General features: G+C 35.5%; 5 protein-coding genes across 6 annotated transcripts in view; 3 read left to right on the forward strand and 2 right to left on the reverse strand.

The window, feature by feature from the left end:
- Positions 1–208: 208 nt before the first annotated feature.
- Positions 209–5,308, forward strand: LOC109853170 (kinesin-like protein KIF23). The gene is made up of 15 exons (XM_020425008.1): positions 209–310; positions 538–1,116; positions 1,264–1,434; positions 1,502–1,700; positions 1,796–1,934; positions 2,026–2,225; positions 2,311–2,415; positions 2,502–2,587; positions 2,705–2,835; positions 2,922–3,025; positions 3,113–3,217; positions 3,305–3,451; positions 3,547–3,699; positions 3,789–4,025; positions 4,195–5,308. The coding sequence occupies exons 1-15, from the start codon at positions 300–302 to the stop codon at positions 4,366–4,368; spliced, it is 2,541 nt and encodes an 846-aa protein (XP_020280597.1). The 5' UTR covers positions 209–299; the 3' UTR covers positions 4,369–5,308.
- Positions 5,309–5,977: 669 nt separating this feature from the next.
- LOC109853142 lies at positions 5,978–8,055 on the forward strand. Its single transcript, XM_020424966.1, has 2 exons — positions 5,978–6,110; positions 6,255–8,055. The coding sequence occupies exons 1-2, from the start codon at positions 6,081–6,083 to the stop codon at positions 7,887–7,889; spliced, it is 1,665 nt and encodes a 554-aa protein (XP_020280555.1). The 5' UTR covers positions 5,978–6,080; the 3' UTR covers positions 7,890–8,055.
- Positions 8,056–10,564: 2,509 nt separating this feature from the next.
- Positions 10,565–19,729, forward strand: LOC109853152 (probable cation-transporting ATPase 13A3). The gene is made up of 18 exons (XM_020424979.1): positions 10,565–11,309; positions 13,129–13,256; positions 13,767–13,837; positions 14,010–14,177; positions 14,335–14,402; positions 14,478–14,711; positions 14,858–15,062; positions 15,159–15,357; positions 15,447–15,558; positions 15,661–15,850; positions 16,003–16,203; positions 16,347–16,532; positions 16,600–16,980; positions 17,073–17,214; positions 17,312–17,460; positions 17,545–17,770; positions 17,873–17,954; positions 18,041–19,729. The coding sequence occupies exons 2-18, from the start codon at positions 13,241–13,243 to the stop codon at positions 19,074–19,076; spliced, it is 3,666 nt and encodes a 1,221-aa protein (XP_020280568.1). The 5' UTR covers positions 10,565–11,309; positions 13,129–13,240; the 3' UTR covers positions 19,077–19,729.
- Positions 19,730–19,982: 253 nt separating this feature from the next.
- Positions 19,983–22,474, reverse strand: LOC109853140 (testis-expressed protein 10). 2 transcript variants are annotated; one of them, XM_020424964.1, is made up of 6 exons: positions 22,340–22,474; positions 21,984–22,203; positions 20,734–21,883; positions 20,430–20,658; positions 20,194–20,348; positions 19,983–20,112 (listed from the first exon to the last, which is right to left on the reverse strand). In XM_020424964.1, the coding sequence occupies exons 2-6, from the start codon at positions 22,176–22,178 to the stop codon at positions 20,009–20,011; spliced, it is 1,833 nt and encodes a 610-aa protein (XP_020280553.1). In that variant the 5' UTR covers positions 22,179–22,203; positions 22,340–22,474; the 3' UTR covers positions 19,983–20,008. The 2 variants fall into 2 exon arrangements, with proteins under 2 accessions (XP_020280553.1, XP_020280551.1); XM_020424962.1 differs by having other exon boundaries at positions 22,329–22,474.
- A 199-nt stretch (positions 22,475–22,673) lies between these two features.
- Positions 22,674–25,469, reverse strand: part of LOC109853151 (chromosome-associated kinesin KIF4) — a 13,276-nt gene continuing 10,480 nt past the window's right edge. The window contains exons 8-15 of the mRNA XM_020424978.1: positions 25,305–25,428; positions 24,919–25,213; positions 24,713–24,843; positions 24,529–24,597; positions 24,352–24,411; positions 23,453–23,641; positions 23,180–23,353; positions 22,674–23,062 (exon numbers count right to left, since the gene is read on the reverse strand). Of these exons, the coding sequence (XP_020280567.1) occupies positions 23,015–23,062; positions 23,180–23,353; positions 23,453–23,641; positions 24,352–24,411; positions 24,529–24,597; positions 24,713–24,843; positions 24,919–25,213; positions 25,305–25,428 (1,090 nt within the window). The 3' untranslated portion in view covers positions 22,674–23,014. The remainder of the gene's footprint in view (positions 23,063–23,179; positions 23,354–23,452; positions 23,642–24,351; positions 24,412–24,528; positions 24,598–24,712; positions 24,844–24,918; positions 25,214–25,304; positions 25,429–25,469) is intronic.

The following is a 25,469-nucleotide window of genomic DNA, read 5'->3' on the forward strand; positions in this document are numbered from 1 at the left end:
TCTACACAAGATGCAGAGTCTCGTGAAATTGACTAATCAGATTGGTCGATTGGCTGACTTGACTAACGTGATTGGTCAATAACGTGAGTCCTGCGACTCGCGTCTGCATTTTGTGTAGATAGGCCTTTAGAAACGTGGAACGTTGTGCATTCTAAATGTTGTCTATTCCGATAACAGTTGGTGATACTGACAAAACGAAGCGTCCAAGCGAGTTTTCAATTTGAAACTGTAACGAGTGTAACGACTCTGTGTATTTTTTCACGCTGCCAGACTGCTCTCAGTCTTCTCTCTCTGCTAAAATGAAGTCTGTGTGAGTATTTTACAACCAATAAGTAGATAAACTTTGTTTGTGATCTCCTTAGCGTTGCAATAAAATTTCAGCTTAATTCTATTAACTTTTATCCGCTACTTTTTCCCCTAATCCCAACGCACACATCACACACATTCTTAAATCTTCTCGTTTTTCAAACTAAACGTACTGCTATTATTATATTTGATTTAAAAAAAGCATGCTAATCTTCTGTTTGAATATTTTAGTCGTTCCAAAACACCGGCACGTAAGCCGTTTATTCGACCAAAAGGATCAAATATGACATCCAAAGATCCCGTACAAGTTTACTGTCGTTTACGACCGATGCAGTTTTCAAAGGACGTATCGTGTATTCAAGTTACAAGTGATACCACGTTGGTGATCACACCACCTGGATCAGCAATTAATTTTCGCTCAAATAACAAAGAGATAGAAACGACATTCACTCGTGTGTTCAAGCCTGACGTGACACAGCAGGAAGTATTTAAAGTGGTTGCTCTTCCTCTCGTTGAAAATCTTGTACAAGGAAAAAATAGCCTGCTTTTTACATATGGTGTAACAGGAAGTGGAAAAACATACACAATGACCGGAGATCCAAAGGAGGCAGGAGTTATGCCTCGGTGTCTGGATGTTATTTTTAATACTATCGGAAATTATCAAACAAAGAAATTTGTTTTTAAGCCAGATAGACTAAATGGTTTTGATGTGCAAAGTGAGGTTGATGCTTTGGGTGACAGAGAACAAGCTATGCGTATAAAAGAGCATGACCTTAATACAGATTTGCAAAGAATGGGAAGACCAAAACAGTGAGTTTTCTTTATTATGTATTTAATGTAAAAACATAAACATAAAAGTATTTTAAATATGTTAAATATATACTTTTTAAAAAATACACACTTTTATAAAAACTGTATATATAAATCATGTAATATTTTATTGTAATTACACAATAGCTTCAAAATGGACAGCGATGGAGACAGTAATCCAATAGTGACTCATGAATGTAATGAATCACAAACTGTACCACTTGATTCCGATAATGGATATGCTGTATTTGTAACATATGTTCAGATTTACAATAATTGTGTATATGATCTGCTAGATAAGGACGATATTAGAACGAAGTAAGTAATAGAAATATAAGACTTGTCAATTTATTTGTTGTATACATTACAATTTTATTTAACACAGAACGCCGCAAAGTAAGCTGGTTAGAGAAGATGGCAATAAGAATATGTATGTACACGCTGTCACAGAAATAGAAGTAAAAAGCGCAGAGGAAGCTTTTATGCTGTTTCAGCAGGGGCAACGAAAAAGACGCATCGGGGAAACTGCGTTAAATGCAGAATCTAGTAGATCGCACGCTGTCTTCACTATTCGCCTTGTACAGGTAACTATATATCTTTCAGAACTTTTCTTTATCTATATAAATGTTTTTATATATTTGAACAGCGAATGTTTATAAATTTTTTTCTTATAATTTAGGCACCTTTGGATTGTGAAGGCGATTACGTAATACAAGATAAACGATTCATATGTGTAAGTCAATTATCTTTGGTGGATTTAGCGGGTAGCGAGCGAACAAATCGTACTAAAACAACAGGACAACGTTTGCGTGAAGCGGGTAAGATTCTACTTGGAGAGTTTTTAATTTGTACTTGTGTATTTAAATATTTTTGTGTACTCCTGTTTAAATGGATAAATTTTACTTCCAGGAAACATTAATAACTCTTTGATGACACTTAGATCGTGTTTGGAAATTTTAAGAGAAAATCAGTCTCAAAATGCCAACAAGATGGTGCCGTATCGAGATTCAAAACTCACTCATTTGTTTAAAAATTATTTTGAAGGCGAAGGACAAGTCCGAATGATAGTGTGCGTAAATCCAAGAGCAGATGACTACGACGAGACAATCGTACGTAGCAAGATATCAAATTTATTCTTCGTAAAATCCTTTTGTGCGTTACATATTACTTTATCAATTCGTTTTTTATGTGCAGCAAGTTATGAAATTTGCGGAAATGAGTCAAGAAGTCCAAACTATGAGATCTAATCCCATAAAATTAGATCTTGGTTTAACTCCTGGAAGAAGACAAGCAAATAAGGTAAGTATTGAATAGATTATTTGTAATCAAACGAAAAAATGTGTGACGTTTTACCATTATTGAAAAATTTATGATTTTTTATTTAGCAATTCAAAGAAGCAAGAAAGAAATTTGAACAGGAGGTGCGACCAGAAGCCGCTGATTTAGAAATCGATTATGGTCTGATATACAGGTATATACACATATGTGTTATTTAAAACTTAAAAGGAAAATAATTTAAAAATGGTTTTTGATTGTGTGTTGTTAAGCTTTTCTGTCTCACTTTCTGAAATATTGAATATATTTTCAGTTTGGATGAACCATTTCCTCAAATTGAACCCTATACTGCGAGCAATGATCAAATAACGTATTCCATGATACGATTTTTGGAACAACGAATCAACAAACGCAATATACTTCGAATGGAGTTAAAGAAAAAACGTGAGAAATTTATTTCGAACAAATAGTCTATAATTTAATTTCATAACGTGTAATATATTCTTATCTCGCATATGTTTTATTTGTAGAAGAGGCTTTTCGAGACATTTTAATGACAATAGAACAAGAAAACAGGAATTTAAAAAATGAAAACGAAATATTAAAAGCTAACAGTGTGCGGTTAGAAAAAAGGGTATAATTTCTTGTTTATTGACATGTGTGCAATTACGACATGTTACTACGTATAATTACACATATTTGTATACATGTATATTTTTAGATAAGTGCGTTAGAAGGGCATATTTGTAAAACAGAAACACAGAACAATAATCTTCTACGTCAGTTGAGTGATGCCAAGGAAACTATACGAAACTTACGACAAGACGTAAGTGTTAATTTGTAAAAGATGTCTTTCTTTGTTTTCTCTTTGTAATAATTAAATTATTTAAGAAAAATTGTTTTTTTCTTGTAGATAAGAAGTCGTGAATCTGCGTTGAATCAACGTGAGATAGACATGCAAAAAGTAAAACAGAAATGTAATGCAAAGATACAAGCTAAGACAACTAAGATAAGAAGAGAGTTAGATTTGAATCAACGACAGTTGTGTGAACAGCTTCAAGTAACTATTTTAATTTTTATTCAAAATTTATTTGTATGTTTTTCTTTGGCGTTTTAATATTTAAATATAAATGTTCATTTTATATTGTTTTTCAGAATCAGATCAAAGACAAGGAGAACAGATTGCAATTGGTAAAACAAATCATTGACAACAACGGTATTCCAGAAGTAATTCCAACGAAAAAGCAAGATTCTCAACCGACAACAAGAGTAGCTAGTCCGGAGAGCGATACTAGAATATCACGAAAGGTTACTTTTTATTTATATTTTTACCATTTGTTCTCAATATTTTTAATAACAAACTACAAATTATGTTACATACATGTATAAAAACACAGGATAGAATACCTGTTTCGAATCCGAGGTACAGACGATCGCAAAGTGCAGACAGATGGATTGATCACAGACCTCAGGCTCTTGTTCCGATTGGGACTGTGTTACAACCGTTGATGAACAGAAGACGAAGCGTGACACGACTGACTTCTCCAAAAGAAATCACGGATGGTGCATCTAGATATTGCCTTGTCTCGCAAGAACATGACACAGACGGAGAACTTGAAACAAAATTATATAAGGTTGATATGACGAAACTTTTGTATACACACAAATGAAAGGAAGTGTGTTTGTCAACAATCCATATGATCAAAGTAGCAGGATGACGTTCTTTGACGTGATAATGACGTCGAAATAACGTGACCTTGTTACCTGAGATAACACAAGTAGGTAATATAAAATTGATTTCAGGGTGACATTCTGCCAACAAGTGGTGGTGGGGCACAAGTAGTATTTAACGATATGGAATGTTTAAAACAATCATCGCCCAAGGCAAGGAAACGCACCGGAGAAGAGAGAAGTGAAGATCAGGTAGATGCAGCCACATCAACGGAAAACAAAAGACCACGAGTAATGTCGTCGTAATCAAATATTTATTTCTTAGATAACAGCATAGGTACTTGACATTACATTTCTTTTATAATGCTATTGTAATTTGTGTAAAAAGTTGCATAAGATATGATACATTTTATACTATATTCTTATCTGTGATATTTTCTTGAGATCTACTTTCTCACGCATCATTTTTTATCATAATAAGATTTATCGTTTTTATCAAGTTTGAGACAAAACAAGTTTCTATATGCGCGTAACGAAGTTTCGTGTACATAACATATTTTCACGTATTCGTGCATTCAACGAGTAATGTACAGAAAAAAAAGGAATAGGAGTGATTCGTGGGAGTGATCTCTTCCCTGATTGGATTGTACACAAAGGTCACAGCAAGAGATCACTTTCACGAACTTCGCAACTCTTTTTTTTATGCATTTTATTATTCGTATAGTATGTATGTACACACTATACAGTAGCGCAAAAATACGTAGATTTTTTTTTCACTTCTTCACTTTCTCTGTTTTTTCACTTTCACTTTCACTTTCACTCGGCTTTGAAACAATTCCTTAGATGACAAAATTCGAACTTAGGACTGTCTGATTTGCACTCTCACACCCACGAGGCTGCTAGATAATATAAATCAGCGGTCGATACTTTTAATATTTTAATTTTACCTAATATATCATATATATATCACTTATATAATTTCAAATATATAATGTGATATACCATCTGATATAACATGATGTAATATGTGATTGTTGTGTTGCATAAGATTGAAGTATTGAAAGTATACTATACATATATAATGTATAGTGATTGTTTCGAACTTTTAGACTAGGCTATTTTTCTTGCTTTTCCAACACAACAGTATATTTATTTTCAATATATTTACTTGATAATATTTGCTTCTTAACTGTGTTCTGTGTCTCTCTCTCTCTCTCTCTCTGTTTTACATTTCTTTCATATCTTGTGTACTTTTTTATAATTAAAAGATATGCATATTTGTATATATTTTAAAATCCATTAATAACTAATGTTAAATGTAATTTTATCTATGCATTTCATATTGGTTCCTGATCAATTCTATGTAATTGTAAACTGTCAGGTTTTTTTTATTCGAACTCGTTGGTGCGATACTGATTTTTTTTAAATAAACAGAGACGTTCCAATCGTTCTTTTGTGACAAAATGAACAAATTTTATGTAATATTTATTTCTTGACATGTAATAAGATTGTTACTTTTTAGAACAAGAACTTGAAAAAACTGCTAGCAGTGTTTGCTGGCGAGCATGTGACAAGTTCAAACCGACTTTTAAATATTTATTCGCAGATCTACTTGGTTGCGTGAGAAAAAATATCAGAGATTTTATTAAATAGCGGTTCTTAGCATTGTAGGCAATCGAGGGCTTAAGACCTTAGACTTCGTTTCGAAATAGTCGCAAAACTCCGGGGCTGACCAATCGCATTGATCAATTCTAGGGATTTTGCGACTACCAATATACGAAATTCAACCATTGCAAATCAAGCTTTACTAGTAATCGGTTTTTCATTGGCGACAACTTGAATATTGCTTACTGATTAATATATGATCTGAAGCTTAGTTTAGTAATCTATATGGCAGTCTATGGTAGAGGCCGGCTTTAACAAGTTTGCAACAGTTGTTACGCGGGTAACATTGAATTGCATCAAAACACGGATTACAATCTGAATAAGCGCATACTAGCGAGAGTTTTTCTTAAATTATGTTCGAAAGTGACGATTGGATTTTGGAGGTAAGTTCTGTAGTGATGCTTAAAATTATTTTTATACACGTTGCAATTAGAGCAGAGTAACAAATTTCGATATTGAGTATTACAGTTTCAATAATACACAAACTTAGCCTCAACATATTTTCATTTCACATGTAATTATTCCAGGACACTTTTAACAATGTCGATGAGAAGCCGGTGCAATCTCGAGAAGAAAAAGCCGAAGAAAAGACATCGCCTGCCAAGAGGCGTAAAGTGAACAGCTGCGAGATTTTGTCCTCACTGGTGGACAACACTGTCGCTTCGAAACCAAATGCTATAGAAGTCGTTCCGAAGAACAATTTTTCCTGTAGCGGTAAGAATTGTGTGTCGAGAGAGAGAAATTTATTATTAGATATGTTTCGAGAAAAAAAATCTCCAGAGTCACTCAAAAAGTCCACAAAGGAAATAAACAGAAAGTTATCAAGTCTTTTGCAAGAAGAGATATCATCTAATCAGATATCTAAGCCAAATTCAACAACGAATACAATTGCCTGCAAAATATCCAAAGATAAGAGCCATATAAAGTCTGTAAATAAAACAAAAAGTGGTAAGAGTGTAAAGTTTGTTAGAATATTTCCCGGTCCAGCTGGCTTGGTACCAGACAGGACAAGTGATGATATTACTGTCGAGTCATATTCAAATGACAAAACAGAATCAGAGAATAAAACAACCATGAAGCACATAGAGACAGATTTGCCCAAATCATCCCAGGACGATAAGAACTTGTTTAGTGAGAAAGCTTGGAATCTCCTGCTAATTGATCTGCCGTATAATTTTTTCAAAGAATATGGAATTTCCACCATTAAAAATAAGGCAGATTCTAGTCACTGTAACAGTATGAAAGTAAAATTCATAGCAGGTATATTAGATTACATAGATTATAGTCACGATGATCCGTTTATTGTATTGAAAGATTCGACAGGTAGTATAGAAGGCACTATTCATCGCAACATTTTATTAAAATATCCTGGTATATTAGACCCGAATGTGGTTATTTTTGTGCAAGACGTAGGACTACTGAAAACCAAGACATATGTAGTGACTAATAAATATCATATTTTAATTTCTCAGAGAAATTTACTAGCTATATATTCTAATAAAGGTCGGATAGTAAGCACACCTCAAGTGGAGAGTGTCTTGTCTAAGATTGTGATAAATGAAAATTGTGATAGTACACCTTTGCAAACTGCCGAGTCTTCCATTAATGCGTCAACTGTAATTGCATCGGTGAACAATTCGCATCGAGTAAACACAAATCTCAAACAAGCTTGGGAAACAGATAGTCGGAAGAACAAACTTGCAAATGAAGAATGTCAATATTTTGCCAACTCTACAAGCACGAACGACTTGGACATGAATGATTTCTTTTCGATCGATTGCGAATTTGAAATTACCGAGGAACCGAATCGTTTTACCGAATCGTCAAAAGAAAACTTGCAACCTAGTGAAATTGAACGGTTGCAAACGGAAAATACGAATCACGTAGAAAATAGCAGAAGAGACCCGGCAAGAAGTTCATCAAATAAGCAAACTTCGTCTCAAACTTTTCAGACACGTGTCGCGAATTCAGAAGAAACTGTCGATATACCGGATGGAAAACGCAAAACGCATTTTTCGTCGAACGATGGTGCAGCTCACGAAACGCGAAAAGAAGACTCGAATTCCAAAAACTTAAAATCCACGAAAGCGCTGGTGAGCTATTTTACCGGTGATAATGAATATGATTCGGATGATGAAATGTTATCGCAGTTAGACGTGTAATTAATGTTTAAGGTAAAGACTGTTTATTGCTAAATAGAGCGAGTTCTACTTCCGTGGATGTGACTGACATTTATATTGTGCGAGATTCAACTTGAACAATATTAATGTAATTACTGTATTAAAAAATGATTTTTGATCACATGTACATACACAAAAATGATTTTTGATCACATGTACATACACATATGTATATACATATATATATATATATATATATAATTCTATATTATATATATATTATAAATTATTCTACATTATATATGTCCGAGAGGTTTTTGAATACTTCGATATTGAGAGGAATATAAAGAATATATACTTTTGTGTGTAAATTATACAATTAGTATTAGAGTTATTTCAGATAAAAGTTATCTGCAAAAATCCTATTTCTTTGCGACCTTATCTCTCGCCCAAGTTTGCAAAATATTTGTCCTATTAGTCGCGCGCTTAAAGCTCGCGATAACAGACCGACAGCTTTGTACGATTCTCGACTGGCTATGCAATAAAAAAGAAAAAAAAAATTAATCTCATTTTATAACTTTGTACTTATGTGCAGCAGTTATGACCGACATGACGGAATGCATTTTACTCAAAATGCGTACGATAAATGTTCCATTATGTTGATTTGAATTTGGACGATCAAGATCAGAATTGATGACATGTTTGTCGTTGTATTGTAGTGATATTTATCAAACAACGGAAAACAGGAATGCGATTCAAACACGATAGATTCAGTTGCGACTTGCACGCGAGTGCACGTTTTAATCTCCATCGCTGTTTTATCACCCGGACACGTTACGATTCGTAATACCTTTCGCAGTCGGTTCTTTCAGCAAATTATTGGACGGTACATCACAAGGTCAATCTAATGGATGCACACTGATGCACACGTTAACTATCGATCTCGCTTTGTCACAGAGCGACGCGATCCTTTTTTTTGTAGCATTAAACAAATCAGGAACATTTTAGAATACGATCAAGTCACGAGAAGTGAGAAAAAAGGAGGAGGAAAAGGGGATTGCGCGGAAGGAGATCAACAAACTTTACAAGTAAGTCGGTTTTTGTGTCAAACAAAAATTTACATTCAAGAAACGCGATAATAAAAACAAAACTGAAGCACCCAGAATCAACAAAAAAAAGATTATCGCTGTATCGTATCTCCAAAGTGGCGGTGAAAGTTGTATCATTCAGTTATGAATAGCATGTTTGTTTTTCAATAAAAATTAAAACAAAAGATATCGAGCTCACGAGACGCGAGATTATCGGTACGGCAAAAATGTGCAAACGAGAGGATTAACAAGCATCGACAATTAAAATGTAGGATAAGCGATAAAGGCCGTTCGAGTATCGCGTTTATGAGAATTATCTCGATCTCGAGTATTACTCATTTACATTTTTGTATGGCATGTGTCAATGTCAAGTTTTACGTGTTGTTTTGTCATTTTTCGGATGCGCACGAAATTTCACGTATCGAACGACAAAAATTCTCTCTCGTGTTTTTTCGTTGCAACAAAATCTACATATTTTTGCTGTTTCTCTCTCTCTCTCTCTCTTTCTCTCTCTCGCTCGCTCGTTCTTAATTCTCTCTCACTTGTATTCTTAATACGCGTGTCTTATGTGAATTTACACACACAAATCCATCTGAACCGAAAGGAATTAAGATAAAACATCCGTTTTTTTTAACGACTTATTTGTCCGGATTAAGAGCCACCTTCTCTATCTTAGATCGATCACGTGCGTTTGCGCAACAAGGTTGCAGGTAATTTTGTCACGTTACATCCGTGCAAGCGCATATACATGATAACGCCTAAATAACGAATCGCTCGGCACCTGGTTTTCCTCCGTCAATTTTCATGCCAATTTGCATTTAGCGCTCACAAATCATTTGTGTGTAATTTGTTTTTTTTTTCCTGGTTTTCCTTCGTTGTCTGTTAGATAAATTTTACAGATTGGTTGAACTCTCTCCGATACAAAATATATGTACATTAGGCGGCACCCAATTTTGACAAACGATCAAATCACGCGGATTATTTCCAACAGACGATGAGTCGCGTTGTTCTCGTCAAATGGTTTGGATATTCGCGCGGTGATAAAAAAAAAAAAAAAAATTGTAATAATTAATGTGTATATTCCTCCGAAACACAACGCAAAGTGATTTTCTCGCTCGTTTTTTGTGCGACAATTGAGTGATTCGGCGACATCTTTCGATACACATCTATAATTCGATATCGCTTTGTTATTTGTCTCTTCCGATTATATGGAAAAAAAAAAACGATCAATCGCGGAATTCGAACAAAGTGGAGTCGGACGTGTTCCACTTGCTGGCGCGACACTTCGCGGAGCTCGTTCTTTTTTTTTTTTTTTTTATCTCCTGGGTTAATGCCGTTATCGGAATCTCGAGTATTCCTTATTATTATCACTTATTTAGACGCGTTTACGGCGTTGCGAAAGTTTCGGCGAAAGTCACGAAAGAGGGAGGAAAGGGGTGAAGAGTGTCGGGTGGTTTACGCACATTTTTTTTATTTTATATCCGCGAGACGTGCGGGAAAGAGGAGGAGGAGGGGGAGGGATAGGTAGGGGAATATTCATATGTGTCGCTAACAACGAAAGCATGTCGCACCTCTCTCTCCTCTCTCTCTCTCTCGCTCTCTCGCCCGGCTCTTCTCTGTGTCGCGTTGTGCGACCGACAGTAAAATACGACGGTGCAGTTCGCTTCGACACGTTCGATACGAAAGAAACCGCGCGTCACATTTGTGCAAGGTACTAATCGCATAGAGCAAACGTTCCGCCGTATACCTCGTGCTTGCATTCTGCTTTGGGCGAACCCGCGCGCAATTAAACTCGCGCAAGTTCAAACAAACGAACTTTGCGACCGCCCTCGCTAACGCGGTCAAAGTTCACTCGGCGACCTTGCGCGCCGCGATTGATAACGAAACGGCGACACGTTCTCAGCAGCTTCCGCTTTTGCGATTCCGTCGTTGATTGCTCGAATTTCAAGCAATTCCGACGCGCTAGAATCGTAATACGCGAATCCGTGATACGCGGTTTGTGTGTCCCGCGCGCATTTCGCGAGAACGAGCGCCGCACGCGCTTCGCCTCTCGTACGTACGCGCGTGTGTACACACATACGTACATACGTTCATGTGTACATAAATCTGTTCGCGCTTACATACGTTTGCACGGTGCTAACATTTTTCCGTGACACACACCGGAAGTCCGCGGTTCGCCGAGCAAACACGCACGTCGTACGTGAAATTTCAAGAATTTCGCGCGCCGCAAACATTTGTTGGCGGACCGTCGTCTCGGGTGGCGAAACGCGCGTGCGAGCGGAAGCGCGCGCGCGCACACGTGTCTTTCGAAGCCGCCCGTTGTTGCCGCCAAGAAAGAGGAAAGCGTCAAAAAGACTCAAAAACATCGATATCCGTATGTATATAATTATTATCATTATTTATATTAAAAAATATCGTCGTGTTAGATTTGTTTGCTTTATAATATTTTATTACATGTACATATATTATTTTATTACATGTTTTATTAACATATATATAACGAAAAGAAGACGAGAAAAGGCGAATCAACAATTTTAACTTCGTTTTCGTTAATAAATTTTTGACGATTGTCACGTACAAGCCATTACTGTATCGCTCATTGTTTTTTCAGATAATGTGCGGTGTAGCGATTAGTTCGAGTCGGTTCTTGACTTTCTGTGTTCTTTGTACGCTCGATAAAACCACCATTTGTTCACGTGCTTTGTGATGTATTGCTATTAAAACCAAATATTGTAGCTTGTGTGAACACAACACACATGCACAAAACGTTGATACGAGCGCTCGAAGACATTGAAAGCCACGCGTTGCACTTTACTCTCTCTTATTCTCTCCTTGTTTTCTCTCTTCAGATATTAAAGTATGCGAAACTTCGAAGATATTAAATATATACGAAACTTCGTCAACAAAACTTCGAATGTTTTTACACGCGAATGTACCAAATGATCGCAGATGTGTAATCTTTTTTTCTATCCTTGTAATGATTTTTATACTATGCGTTATTCGCGTTATGAAACTTCTTTATTGGCCTCGACATATATTTATAGCAACAAAGATATCCGTTTGATTGAATTTTTATTACGGCGAAAGCAAAATACTTGATAATTTTTTTTTCACACAATAATGTTAAAATACAATACTACTCTGTGCATAAAAAAAAAAAAAAAAAAAAAAGGTTTGAATTGATGTTTTAATCTAAACGTGAACCCTATCGTTCAACCTTGCCTTTATTACCTATCATTTATCAAGCAGTGCATTAACGATGTCCGGTCCGCATTTACAAGGACGCTCGATGACATGCAGTTCGTTGATTTTTTTCTTTTCATTTTTTTCTGACTTTTTTCAAATTTATTAGAACATATTTTATTCGAAATGACTGTTCACATTACTCGTGCGAACTACAAAAAACTACGCGTTTTTGTGTCATTAATGATACTTACTTCGCCAAGTGTGTTAATTTATTCGTAATTTATGCCTCGCCTTATCTTCACGCGCTTATTTTTACGTAAAAAAAAAAAAAACTCGCATGAGACACGATCGAAAAGAAGAAAAAATAACGTTCTGATTTGTCGATCGTATAATATATAATCGATTCTAAATTGTTACGTAATTAAACGTTTTTTTTTTTTTTTCAAGACAGATACAAATCTGTGTCAAGTCGATCGAAAGTTCAACGAATAAAATTATAAACGCGTGAAAGTCGTGACATTCCGTGTGTTACGCGCGCAATAGTAGTAATACCCCTCCTTACCCTCGTCATTCTGTAAGATAATCAAGATATGCACATGCGTTACGAAATGTGTGTTCATGCGAGAACCAATGGAATTGCACACTCGATGTGTTTCTTTTTTTTTTGTTGTTTTTTTTTTTATCAAGGAAACTGGATTAACGATGAGGAAGATAATTTGCATGAGATTAAGCACGAGACTGTATATGACGCAGATACTTCCGCTTGCTTATTATAGTCTGAAAATCGTATCTGTGATTGTATATATATATATATATATATATATATTGTATATATGCGGTAATAGCAGAGGAATTCTACATGAAAGGCGTGTAAAACTCATATAACAAACGGAAAATTTGTAACAAAACGTTGTGAGACAATCACGAGGTTTTCAGCACAGTGTTCGCGGAAGATTGTGTAAACGTCAACAGTTTAACTAATACTAATAAACACATTATTTTCTCAGACGGCATCGTTGGCGGCTAAAGTAATTCTTAGCGTCTCCGAATCGTTGGATCGCGGAAGGAAAGGAGCCGTCGTGTGACTACGGAACGACCTAATTAAACAAATTCGGAGTTATGATTGATGCAAATGGTGAGCATAAAGAACGGAATGCGAAATAGTATTTTATCTGCCGAACTGAACTTATTCTTATTTCATTCGACAGGTTTACATTTCTTTGAAAAATGTTTATGTTCATTATTTCTGTGAGAAAAACAAAAAAACTAGAAAAGTTCTCTTAAAAAAAAAATTGATCTACAATTTTATAATGGCGTTTTTTTTATCTACTGCTTTTTTCAATACTGATAATAATATTATAATGTTGATACCAATGTTAATATTTTTAATACACAAATGAAACAATTCCGAAAATGAACACAAATCCCAGTCTAGAACTTGCACGAACGTGATAATACGCGATGCCAAACAAGAAAGAAAAACCTACAACTTTTTATCACTCCAGCTCTAATATCTGTTATTTTGCTTATACGTAATGCGCATCTGCGTCATACCTGTTGACAATTTTTCATCGCAACAAAAAAAAAAAAAACTGTCGCGTGAACACTCAATTACGATAAGTTTTTGTTGTCTTCTCTTTCACAGGCGGACTGAACGACAATAAGAAGCCGGATGTTTCGTGGCAGAAAATTCTCACCGATCACAATGAACATCTGGTATATGTAATATATAATAGTTGTCTATTTCTNTTNTTTTTTTTTTTTTTTTTTTTTTGCACGCGCTTAATTATCTTTACACACTTATGTATGTTTATTATACGCGTATCTTTATTTTATACCTATGTATCTTTATCGCACGCAATTAATGTACATGTTTTTTGTTGTTTAGCGTATCTACAGTTTCGAGAAGAGTTCGCTCAGGACCATTCTGACATACGTGTCGTACATATTGTCCATCGGATTCGTCCGACTGTTTTTTCACTGGTATCCCCGGTTGCATTTGTACGCGACTCATCAAACGTGTACCTTGAGCCGCGCGACAAAAATATTAGTCATAGTAAGTCACAATGTTGCGGTGTATGTTGTATAATACATATAATTGCACATCGTCGTTATACTTATCCTACCTCTCGTCTCATATACACATGTATAGAAAACAAAAAAAAAAAAAAAAAAAATTCCACAAATAACGATAACGATGTTCCCGAATTTAGGATGATTATCAGGGACACGAGTCGTATTTCGTGCGAGATGTGCAGACAATTTCTATTACGGACACAAGGTACGTACGAGCACGACAAATGAGACATTCAAGTACAACCTATAATTAAATTCGAGATCTTATTTTCGTTCGCAGCGCGAAGATTTCGCCGGACAAGATCAAGGATAAGAAATTGAGAATCGCTCTGGAGAACGGCACGCGTTGCGAGATACACGAATACAAGGCCTTTTTCTGCAAGAAGAGATGTTACATCTGGGACGAGACGAAGAGCGAGTTTTCGCGACTCGTGGGACTCGATCACGGGACGACATGTTCCGATCTTCATCTCTCGAGCAACGTTGGCTTGTCCAAGGAGGAGCAATTACTTAGGTGACGTAGATTTCGCAGAAAGATATTCACGGTCACGCGCATTATTGTAAAAAAAGAAATATACATAATGTCTCTAAAAGAGCAGTTCTCTTTTCTTGCAGCTTGAAAAAAAAAAAAAAACGATTTGTCTTTTTATGTTATTACAGACGCATTGTGTACGGAAACAACGACATTGTCGTGCCGGTTCAGAGCATTGGCGTATTGTTGCTGCTGGAGGTTTTGAATCCGTTTTACATCTTCCAAGTATTTACTTTAGCCGTGTGGTTCGCCGAAGGATATCTGTATTACACTATAGCTATAGTGCTGATGTCGTTGTTCGGTATAACGAGCTCTATAGTGCAAACGCGAAAGGTCCGTCGTGTGTACACCGTAAAAAAAAAAAAAAAAAATCACTCACTCACCATAACGTTTAATAAATTTTAATTATATGTCATTAATATTGTTTAGAATCAATTAAATTTACGCGGCACCGTCACGTCCTCGGCAAACGTGCGCGTGCTTCGGGACACCGGTATCTTCGAGGATATCCCCAGTAAGGAATTAGTTCCCGGTGATCTGATAGAATTACCGAAGCATCAAGCGACTCTTGTGTGCGACGCGGTTTTATTAACTGGACAATGTATATTAAACGAATCAATGCTGACGGGTATAAAACCATTTGCATTTTTTTTTTTAAATTTTTTCTTAAATTTGTTGTTTTTAGAAAAAATTTAATTCGCATTTCAACGATTTCAGGCGAGTCTGTGCCAGTAACGAAGACGTCGTTGCCATCGGGCAATGTGTTGTACGACGCTAAAGAGTTTACGCATCACACGTTGTACAGCGGTACTACGATAATACAAACTAGGTTTGATTTTATTTTTTCTATTTCACTCTTTTTAAAATAACAAATTTAATCCATCTCGCGGTTGCGGACACGACAATTGATGATGACAAATAATTCACACAGATATCGCGGCGATCGGCCAGTTCTCGCAAGAGTAATCAGAACTGGTTTTCTAACTAATCGAGGTGCTCTGATCGCGGCTATACTTTATCCGCCTCCGGCCGATTTCAAATTCGATAAGGATTCTTATAAATTTATCGGCATTCTAGCTGTGATCGCAACTTGCGGTTGTATATATACCATAGTAACCAAGGTAATCTCAATCATTATGAAGATGTGTAATAGTACACGTGTGTATATATTTATTTTGTAGATTATTTTTATCTACTCTTATATATTGCTTTGATATATAATTAATTTAGAGATAAGTGATTAAGACTTAACACGTAATGATAAATAAATCAGGTTTTGAGAGGAATTCCGGCTGGCGATGTGGCGATTAAAGCTCTAGATATCATTACGATAATCATACCGCCGGCGCTGCCGGCCGCGATGACCGTAGGAAAGCTGTACGCGCAAGCGAGATTGAAACGCGCGCAAATCTATTGCATTAATAACAGGGTCATCAATGTTTCCGGCAGTATAAATTGCGTGTGTTTCGATAAGGTAAGAGAGACAGAGAGAGAGAGAGAGAGAAGGGAAAAGAGATAAGAGAAGATCACCACGTGGTGCTGACCACATGGCGACAGGCAGGCAATTTAATATAATAAAGTTAACGATAATAATGATGACGACGATGATGTTCACAGACAGGAACGTTAACCGAAGATGGTTTAGATATGTGGGGCGTCGTGCCGTGTACAAACGGCGTTCTTGGCGAGGCCGAGACAGATGTACCCAAGCTGAAGAATCATCCCCTTTTCGAAGGGATGCTGGTTTGTCACGGTCTGACCCTTATCGACGGCGAGCTCGGCGGCGATCCTTTGGACGTGAAGGTAAATCGGAATCACAAAAATAATTTCGCGCAAAATACGAGACGCTTAATGATGTTACGCGTTGCAGATGTTCGAAAGTACCAAATGGATGTTGAAAGAATCGGATTGCACTCACGTAGACAAACACGACGCGGTAGCGCCGGTGATCGTGGGACCGCCGCCGCAGAGCGCAAATTGGACGGGAAATTCGAGCGACGTTTCGGAGATCGGTATAATACATCAGTATCAGTTCGCGAGCTCGTTGCAACGAATGTCCGTAATTACGCGCGCGTCAAACTCGGATGGCTTTCGAGCCTACACGAAAGGCTCTCCCGAAATGATAATCAGTCTGAGCAAAGCGGAAACTGTGCCGAACGATATTTCGCTCACGATGGAGCGATACACGAGACACGGTTACCGCGTAATAGCCATAGGTCGTCGAGCAACAATTTCTGAAACTAGCGCGGAGGTATCTATCAATAATTACCTTTCACTTGCGTGTGCAAAAATTCAGTCGGTTCAAAGGTACAACGTGTATATATGTACATATATCTTTGACAGGTGTCAAAACTGTCTCGAGAAATGGTCGAGCAGGATTTGGAATTCTTAGGGCTGGTCATTCTGGAAAATCGACTTAAACGACCGACCACACCGGTTATTGCGGAATTAAGAGAAGCTAATATACGCGTGGTGATGATTACTGGTTCGCAATAAACGATATTTTACATTTTCCTCTTCTGCAATCGCCATAATTATCTATAATCAATTGATTTAATGATTGCGGTTTTTTATATTTACAGGAGATAATATTCAGACCGCGGTGAGCGTCGCGAGGGATTGCGGAATACTTTCGGCCGCGGAACACGTGGTAAACGTAGCGGTAACTTTGACGGGAGAAAAAGATCAGCCGGAAATATCCTTTAACGTTCAATCTCGATCTCAGAAATTAGTAAGATTGGCAAATCTCGAACACTTGTAGAAAGAAGAGCACGGTCACGCGATATGTATTTTGTTTCATTTTTGTTTTTTGCAGACACAGGATCAAGTCTTCACCTCGTCGACGATCGAAGACGTGGAACGCGGTATACCCAGTTGTAATTACAGATTCGCTCTAACGGGTCAAACGTGGCAAGCGTTACGGGAACACTATCCCGACCTCGTAGGCCGCATTTGCGTGCGCAGCGCGATATTTGCCAGAATGAGCAGCGATCAGAAGCAACAAGTGATCATGGAACTTATGCGGCTCGGTTATTACGTAGGTAAGTGAAGGAGAAAATTTATACTTACGCAAAAAAAAAAAGAAATATACTTGTGTAAAAGAGAGAATATTTATTGCAATAATGAAAATATTATATACGTAGCTATGTGCGGAGATGGTGCTAACGATTGCGGAGCATTGAGGGCTGCGCACGTCGGCATATCGCTCTCTGAAGCGGAATCCAGGTAAGAAAAAAGAGACACGTGAGTTGTGCTCTCACATATATCAATCGTCAGTCACGATTATTTTTATTTCCATTATTTCTTTGCAGCGTGGCGAGTCCTTTCACTTCTAGAATAGCTGACATAACTTGCGTTCCGAAGGTGATACGAGAAGGACGTGCCGCGTTAGTCACGTCGTTCGGAATCTTCAAATTTATGGTCGGATATTCCCTCACCGAATTTCTGTCGGTCATAATATTGTACTCTATCGACTCGAATTTAACGGATCTGCAGTTTTTGTTTATCGACATTTGTTTGATCATCAATTTCGCCTTCTTCTTCGGCAAGACACGCGCGTACAACAAGAAACTGTCCAAGACGCCGCCGCAGACGAGTTTGTTGAGCTTCACGCCACTTTTGTCTCTGATGGTGCACATGTTCCTGATGACCGTTTTCCAAGCGATAGCGTATCACGCTGTCCGGGAGTTTTCCTGGTTCGTGCCGTTCGTACCCACGAGCAACGTCGGATACACGTGCTACGAGAACTACTCGGTCTTTTGCATCTCCATGTTCCAGTACATCACGATGGCGATCATATTTTCGCGCGGCAAACCGTACAGACGCGCGATCTACACGAACGGCGCGTTCACGTTTTCTATATTTTTGCTAACTGTAATATGCGTTTACATCACAATTTATCCCGCGCAGTGGATATTACACGCGCTGCAATTAATCTTACCGCCCGATTACGATTGGAGAGTCATCATTATTGCGCTCGCGCTGGCCAATTTTCTCATGTGCCTCTTCGTCGAGAGCTTCGTGATCGAGCGCGTGATCGAAAACACGCTGAAGAAAAAACTGTACAAACCGGAAAAATCGAAGAAACAATATTTGAGAATAGAGTACGAATTGAAGAATTGCGAGGACTGGCCGAAGTTCGGCAGACAGCGGCCGATATTTTCTATTCGGCGGAAGGACAGCGTGTCGCAAAATAACAACGCGAATATTACCGGTCGTCGTGCAATCAACGTTTCGTGTATCAATCAAACGGCGAACGACGTCAATCCGATCACGTTAACGGGCGATAATAAGATCGTGAAGGAGAGCGGATTTGAAAATCTCGGTTTCGTAGCCGATCACCTATAATAAGTACAAAAACTAAAATTAAAATCAATCACAGATTTGTGTATGTATATGTATATTTTTGTATGTTGGTTTTCTCGCGTAAGTCGTTTCTAACGATATAGCGATTGCGACATTTGTTGTGTTGCAATCCGATGATGACAGTATTCACGTGAATTATTGAGAAGTGTGTAAATTTGCATTTGCAAATTTTTATATTATGACATTAAGTTTATATTATAATATTAACTGGTCGAACTTCTTTTGTAGAAAAAGACGTGTGTTTTCAACTTTTATATATAAAACTTAAATATAACTTAGAGATAGTAATATATAAAACCTAGAGAAATCATGTTCGCAAGATAAATTCATAAAGAAAATACAGTTTTTTCTACTAGCAATTTAATTTTAACGTGTGCTTGTAAAGAAAAGTCGCATTTGTTGTAACTATGATTTCTCGTATATTTTGTGTAATGGTTTTTGCTACTTTAGTTTTTTTTTTTTTTTTTTTTTTTAACGCAAATATGTATTAAAAGTTTTTTTAATACGTATAATAGAAATCTTTGATTGCATCGCGCGTGCACTTTTCCGGCACGATAGTGCAACTTAGAAATATTTTGTTCTCAATGAGGAAAATAGTTTTAATTAAATATTTTTATAGATAAACTAACACATACAAAAAAAAAAGATTTTATTTTCTTGTTTCTTATATTTGTATCCGCTATATTTTTTTCATAGCGTAACGTATTTAAGTTGTATATTATGTACATATAACTATAAATTTTACTTATATATGTATATACATATATATAAGTAAAATTTTTATTTAAAAATTATATATATATATAAAGAAAAACCAGCTTACACATGCGCTATATAGTATACTAATAAAAAATATATGTTTTTTTTTAACAAAACTTTATTGTCCATTTTGACTCTAATGTATAACTTATTATTTAATAGTAAATTTGTGAGTCTATGCAATAAAATAAGTTACAGATCATGAGTCTGGATTGTTTATCATCATGTGACCCTATTATCTCGATTTTCTTGGCATTTTCTGAAAGAGATGCAATAAATAAATTTAATATTGGAGTGACGCGACAAAATAAAATTAGCTTATTCTTATATCAAATCTTACCAATAATAGCCTCGTGGTTTTCTGCCAATTTTTTCCGAACCCAATGCTTAAAGCGTAAAATTATTTGACTTATCATTCGAATTGCAACATCATCTACGCTTGGTCCCAAGAGTAAGCTTGGTAAGGTTGCAACAAAATTTTTGAGTGCCTTTTCTCTGTCACAACGAAAATATAAATATGTGAGAAAATCACATTGTTAATATGATGTGCTTAATTATACGCTATATTGTACATACTTGTGTAATTCGTACAAATTGCACTCCAACAAAATATCACCGACAATAAGAAACAAATGTGATTGCAATTCTTTTCTAGGTAGATGAGATGATACTTTTATTATCAGTCGTAGAGTGTCATTTAAACTAACAGAGTTCGCGTACCAAATCGGGCTAGCTTTTAAAAACAAAGTCCTAAGAAGTTTGCTTAGTTGTGGCACCACAGAAGAATCGATATGTTCGATAATATCTGCAAAAAAATAAATATCTCACAAAGAAAGACCCGATAATTAGTTACATTACACAGAGCTCAGAAGTTTTATACCATTTAAATATTTCAGAATGGATATGCAATAGTTCTTGGTAGATTTAGGAAATTGCTTTTTCTGACCAACCACAGACGTAAACCAAACATGTATTTGACAAAGTCCTAAATTCTGCTCTACGCATTCCTCAGCACAGTTTAATTGAGAAAAATCGTCTTGACGTTTTCTGATTTCGTTAAGCTGCTTCACTTTACCATATGGAAATCTCGACAGAAAATTCTTCATATATACTTTATGAAACGTATCTTTAAACCAATGCTTCATGCGCGCAGTGTTGTAATCATCACTCGATGTATCGATATACTCGATAACAGACTGTATAATTTCAACAATATTTTTAAGCAACGAAGCTGCCTCGCTGGTAATCTTAATCTCCGTGTAATCTTCAATCTTTTCCTCGGGACAGACCTCGAGCCAAATGTCGAACATCAGTGGCATTAACAATTTTATGTGTGCTTCAAATTCTTCCATAGGTAATGCTTCTGTATTGCTTGATATTGAATTTAAATCTTTTTCAATATTAGTTTCAGCATATCGAATCTGTCTGCTATAGATGGGAACATATTTGCTGTACTTTGTTTGTTCTGTAGTTGCATTTGAACGTGAGCTTGAATGAAGCTTTTTATAATTTACAATAGAGATAAATATATTAGCCAAACGTTGTAAGACTTTGATTCTCCATTTTACACTGGTATTGTTCGAGTTCAGTGTGGTTTTTAATTGTCTCCCGTGTCTAACTTCATTGTGTAATGTACATATCAAGCCCAAAAAATTTGGCAATATTTTATGACTATTTTTTACTAACATACTTCCACAATTTTGTGCGAGCACATCCAAGAAAAGAAGAGAATCTTCTTTTACATGAGGGTCAATATCTGTCATGGCACATCTCAAATAAGAGATCAAAATGTCGTGAAAAGGTGTTAATTGTTCTTTTGAAATAGGACTGAGAATTGAATTTAACGCACTTAATGAATCTCTTCGTATACCTTTCTCTTTGTCAAGAGACAAAGCTACAACTCCATGTAACAAAACACTAAGTTGCGAATGCAAAGTTTTTGGAGAATATTGTAACAAAATTTCTTTTAATTGCTTCAAAGCTTTTTCTCTCTCTCCTGAATTATGATGCTTAAGACGTTTCAAAAGATCCTAAAATCAAGTTCAATATTGCATTAAGCTTATCTCTACCAAAAAATTATTTCATAATGCATATTGATTAGTATATTATACAACTGAGGCTCGTAATTACATTGATGTTGAGTTTACGAGCACTAAGAATTTCCGTTTCATCTCGTTGCTGTAATTGTCCGCGTATTAAAATTTTCTTCGATTTAAACGACGTATCTGTAACGTTTAAACCTTTTGGTAGGTGTTTGGTCTTGGATTTTAATTTTACTTTTGCCTTTTCTGACTTTAGACGTTTTGAGCGCTGACCCTTAGCCATAGTATCAATATGCAATAGTTACAAGCTATAAAATAAAATTTTGCACATTAAAGATCAAAAATTAAACTATAATACTTATATCAATATTATAATCTCTAACTAGAACTTATGTAAATATTTAAAATGTCGTTCTGAAGGTTCTTAACATACTTATTCCGTACTACTTGTTCTTATTTTATCGTTAACAATTGTTCTTCATATAATTGTTTAATATATCCTTAACTTGGAGACTGTGTAACAATAACAAACATAAGAGGTTAAAACAAGGAGGTTATATTCCTCCACAACACACACACGACGCCAGAAAACCAACTAACAAAATTACTAGAACTAGGACGAGAATAACTCGAATGAGAATCTCGAGAATACAAACTTAAGCAGAAGCGATCGAATTATAGTCAAGAAAATTTAGTTTTTATAAAAGTACTTTATTACCATTTTTGATTGCAGCATTACTTATATTGTAGAACAAAATCAAGTTTTTTACATATTTTTCTTGGAAGCAAAAACTCGATATAATTTATATTCTTTCACATCATTTTAAAAACTAACTATATTACAATGCGTAAAAAATATGAAATAAAGTTGTACATCCATACATATAATAGCCCTTTGAATACTTATAATGAAATAATTGAAGTCATTTATATTATACTACAATAATTTAAATGATAAAAAATGAATCAAGTGAATAAAATTGATATATACAACATTTCATGATGAAAGGCATCACAAAGCATGTGTCTATACGTATGTATAGAAGAGAATGGATAAAAAATCATATGTATACAGCAGTTAATTTCCAGTTATTTCTTTTTCTAAGTAGATGTTTCTTTTTATATTAAGACATCAGTTTTGATATCTGAGAACAGTGGCGTAGATAACTGCAAACAAATATTATATAACATAAGAAAATGTGTACATAAATTATTTTTACAAACATACAAACGCACACTCGTTACATCATAGAATATAGTATAAAATTCCATGTTATAACTTACGTTTTCTTTGTTCTGACAAAGCTCTGAGTTACAATTACAATCTGCACACATGATATCATGTTTACGACACAGGCATATTTTTGTACTACACTTCGTTTTACAAGCACATTTAATTTTGTCGAGTTCTAGGCTTCTACTGTAAGTCAATCGTTTGACCGAAATCTTTGATTTATGCTAAACAAAAAGCAAAAGAAGATTGCAAAATTATTGTTACAAATGCTTTTATTTGGATTAGGTTTTTCTTTCCTAAACATAATCTCAGAGCATTATTACCTGTGTTTTTCGTAAACGATTGTAAATCGGTGTTTTTGTCCAATCTGGATCGTTATCAACGTCGTCTTCTATCGTCAAACTGTCATCATGTATTAGTACTTCGTTAAATTCATCGTGGTCTTCTTTTTTCCTTCTCTTTTTAGAAAATGATGATTTCTTTTCCTTATTCGAATTATTTTCTACCAAAACCTAAAAAAATACAAATTATATACACATACTGATTTCATATTGACATATGTAAAATATCTTTCTTTTTTAATTACATGTTTTCAGCTTGTTGAATATTTTAATTAAAAACAAATAAGAAAATGGCAAAAAAAAGCTAACACCAGATGTTCGGGTACAATTCTTTCATACTTCAAAAATTTTAAAAATGTTTTAACAAACGTTTCGATCCACTATGGGATCTTCAGTGTTTTAATAAAAACTTACAAAACAATAATGATCTATTCAAGATCATGAAGAAAATTCTTATTTCTTTCTTTATTTTTCGACAAACCATTATTTAATATAACTATCTCCATTCGATCGGCCCAGTGGCCTCGCGTACTAAGTGCGAAAACTACAAACAGAAACGTCCCGACTTCGATTTTTCCACACTTTCGGATTTTTTCAGCCAAATGTATCGAGTAGAATTCGAACTAAACAAAGCCTTCAGTAATTCGGAACCCATCTCACATCTTGTAGGTCCATCACACTCAACAAGAATTCAAGCTTGAACGACGCTATGCCAACAACCTTGCTCCGAAGAATGTGTTGTAACATAAGCTACGTTTGGACTAATCATCCGACTAACTGAAGCTTATCGCAAGCAACACAGACAAATTAATTGTGTTGTAACCCTATGTTTCTGAAGAGAAACGCGAATAAAGAAAAAACAAATATATCTATTTACTTACTTGTTCATTCATTTCCATCTTCAGCTTGTATTCTTCTACCTCGACTTCTAAATTCTGGCACTATTTTTAAATAAAAAGTTTTAAGAGAAATTCTTTGAACTTTAATATAATTATATACAATATGTATTAACGTACAATACAAAAAATTATTTACCAAAACTATCTATATATACTCACTTGCTCAATCAATTCTTTCTCCCGTTTTCTAGCTTCGTCTAATTGAATTACCATATATTGATATTTTTCCTTAAATATAAGTATTAACAGTAGTTTTACATCTTGATAATTTTACACTTTAATAATAATGTATATAAACTATATATATACTAACTAAATATATATACTACATATATATACTAACTTTAAACTCTTCGTTTCTATACCGTTGTTCCTTCTTGTCTTCTACAAATATGTGACATGCCGTTTCGAGTGCTACCTTAGCGTCCGTTGTTGTGCGTACTATCATATTCCATTGGTTATTTGCTTTATTCTCTAAAAAAATTTATTTTTTATTTGAAGACACATTTTTCTATTTACATTCTTTAAATAATCTCATATACATCTTACCTTGCTCTGACTCGAGAATTTTTTGTTGTAGATCTGCAATTTGTGTATTACGCAATTTCACAAATTCACTCAGACTACACAGTTCTTCTTCGTCTGGATCACTAGACCGTTTCAACTGTTCTAACTGACTCACTAAAGACGCTCTATCTTGCTTCAATTTTTCAAGAGAACAGTGCGCATCTGCAATGGCCATGAGTACTTCTATTTCTCGAGCCATCCATACTTTTATTTCATCCTTGCCGTTGGCCTTTTTCTCCTGACGTTCAATCGCTCTTTTCTGCATTTCCAACGCACTCTGCGAAGAAGTTGTTCCAATTAACAGTCATACACAGAAAAACACTAAGAAACCACAAGAAACATCTTCTTGACTATATGAAAACACATACCTTTAATCTTTTGTTAGCAGCAAATGCCTCTTCCATTTTTCTCTTAAAAACGTTCTCCTGTTTATTATATGCTATTTTCATGCGCACCATTTCAGTGGCTCGTTTACGATCTTGAGACTTTAATCTGTTTATTTCCTTCTCTTTAGATTGCTTCCACTTGGTAAA

This window comes from Pseudomyrmex gracilis, unplaced genomic scaffold (assembly GCF_002006095.1).
Source record: "Pseudomyrmex gracilis isolate BER0280 unplaced genomic scaffold, ASM200609v1 scaffold_44, whole genome shotgun sequence".
Lineage (NCBI taxonomy): Eukaryota > Metazoa > Arthropoda > Insecta > Hymenoptera > Formicidae > Pseudomyrmex > Pseudomyrmex gracilis.

Excerpts from the sequence above, each read along its gene's own strand:
- LOC109853142 (XM_020424966.1), top strand. The coding sequence starts at position 6,081 with ATGTTCGAAAGTGACGATTGGATTTTGGAG. Across the intron at positions 6,111-6,254 it reads GTGACGATTGGATTTTGGAG|GACACTTTTAACAATGTCGA; the intron begins GTAAGTTCTGTA and ends TAATTATTCCAG.
- LOC109853140 (XM_020424964.1), bottom strand. The coding sequence starts at position 22,178 with ATGGCTAAGGGTCAGCGCTCAAAACGTCTAAAGTCAGAAAAGGCAAAA. Across the intron at positions 20,659-20,733 it reads CATTCTGAAATATTTAAATG|ATATTATCGAACATATCGAT; the intron begins GTATAAAACTTC and ends ATTTTTTTGCAG. Across the intron at positions 20,113-20,193 it reads AAACCACGAGGCTATTATTG|AAAATGCCAAGAAAATCGAG; the intron begins GTAAGATTTGAT and ends CATCTCTTTCAG.
- LOC109853152 (XM_020424979.1), top strand. Across the intron at positions 16,204-16,346 it reads ATTGCGTGTGTTTCGATAAG|ACAGGAACGTTAACCGAAGA; the intron begins GTAAGAGAGACA and ends TGATGTTCACAG. Across the intron at positions 17,215-17,311 it reads ACGCGTGGTGATGATTACTG|GAGATAATATTCAGACCGCG; the intron begins GTTCGCAATAAA and ends TTATATTTACAG.
- LOC109853170 (XM_020425008.1), top strand. Across the intron at positions 1,701-1,795 it reads TCACTATTCGCCTTGTACAG|GCACCTTTGGATTGTGAAGG; the intron begins GTAACTATATAT and ends CTTATAATTTAG. Across the intron at positions 3,218-3,304 it reads TACGAAACTTACGACAAGAC|ATAAGAAGTCGTGAATCTGC; the intron begins GTAAGTGTTAAT and ends TTTTTCTTGTAG.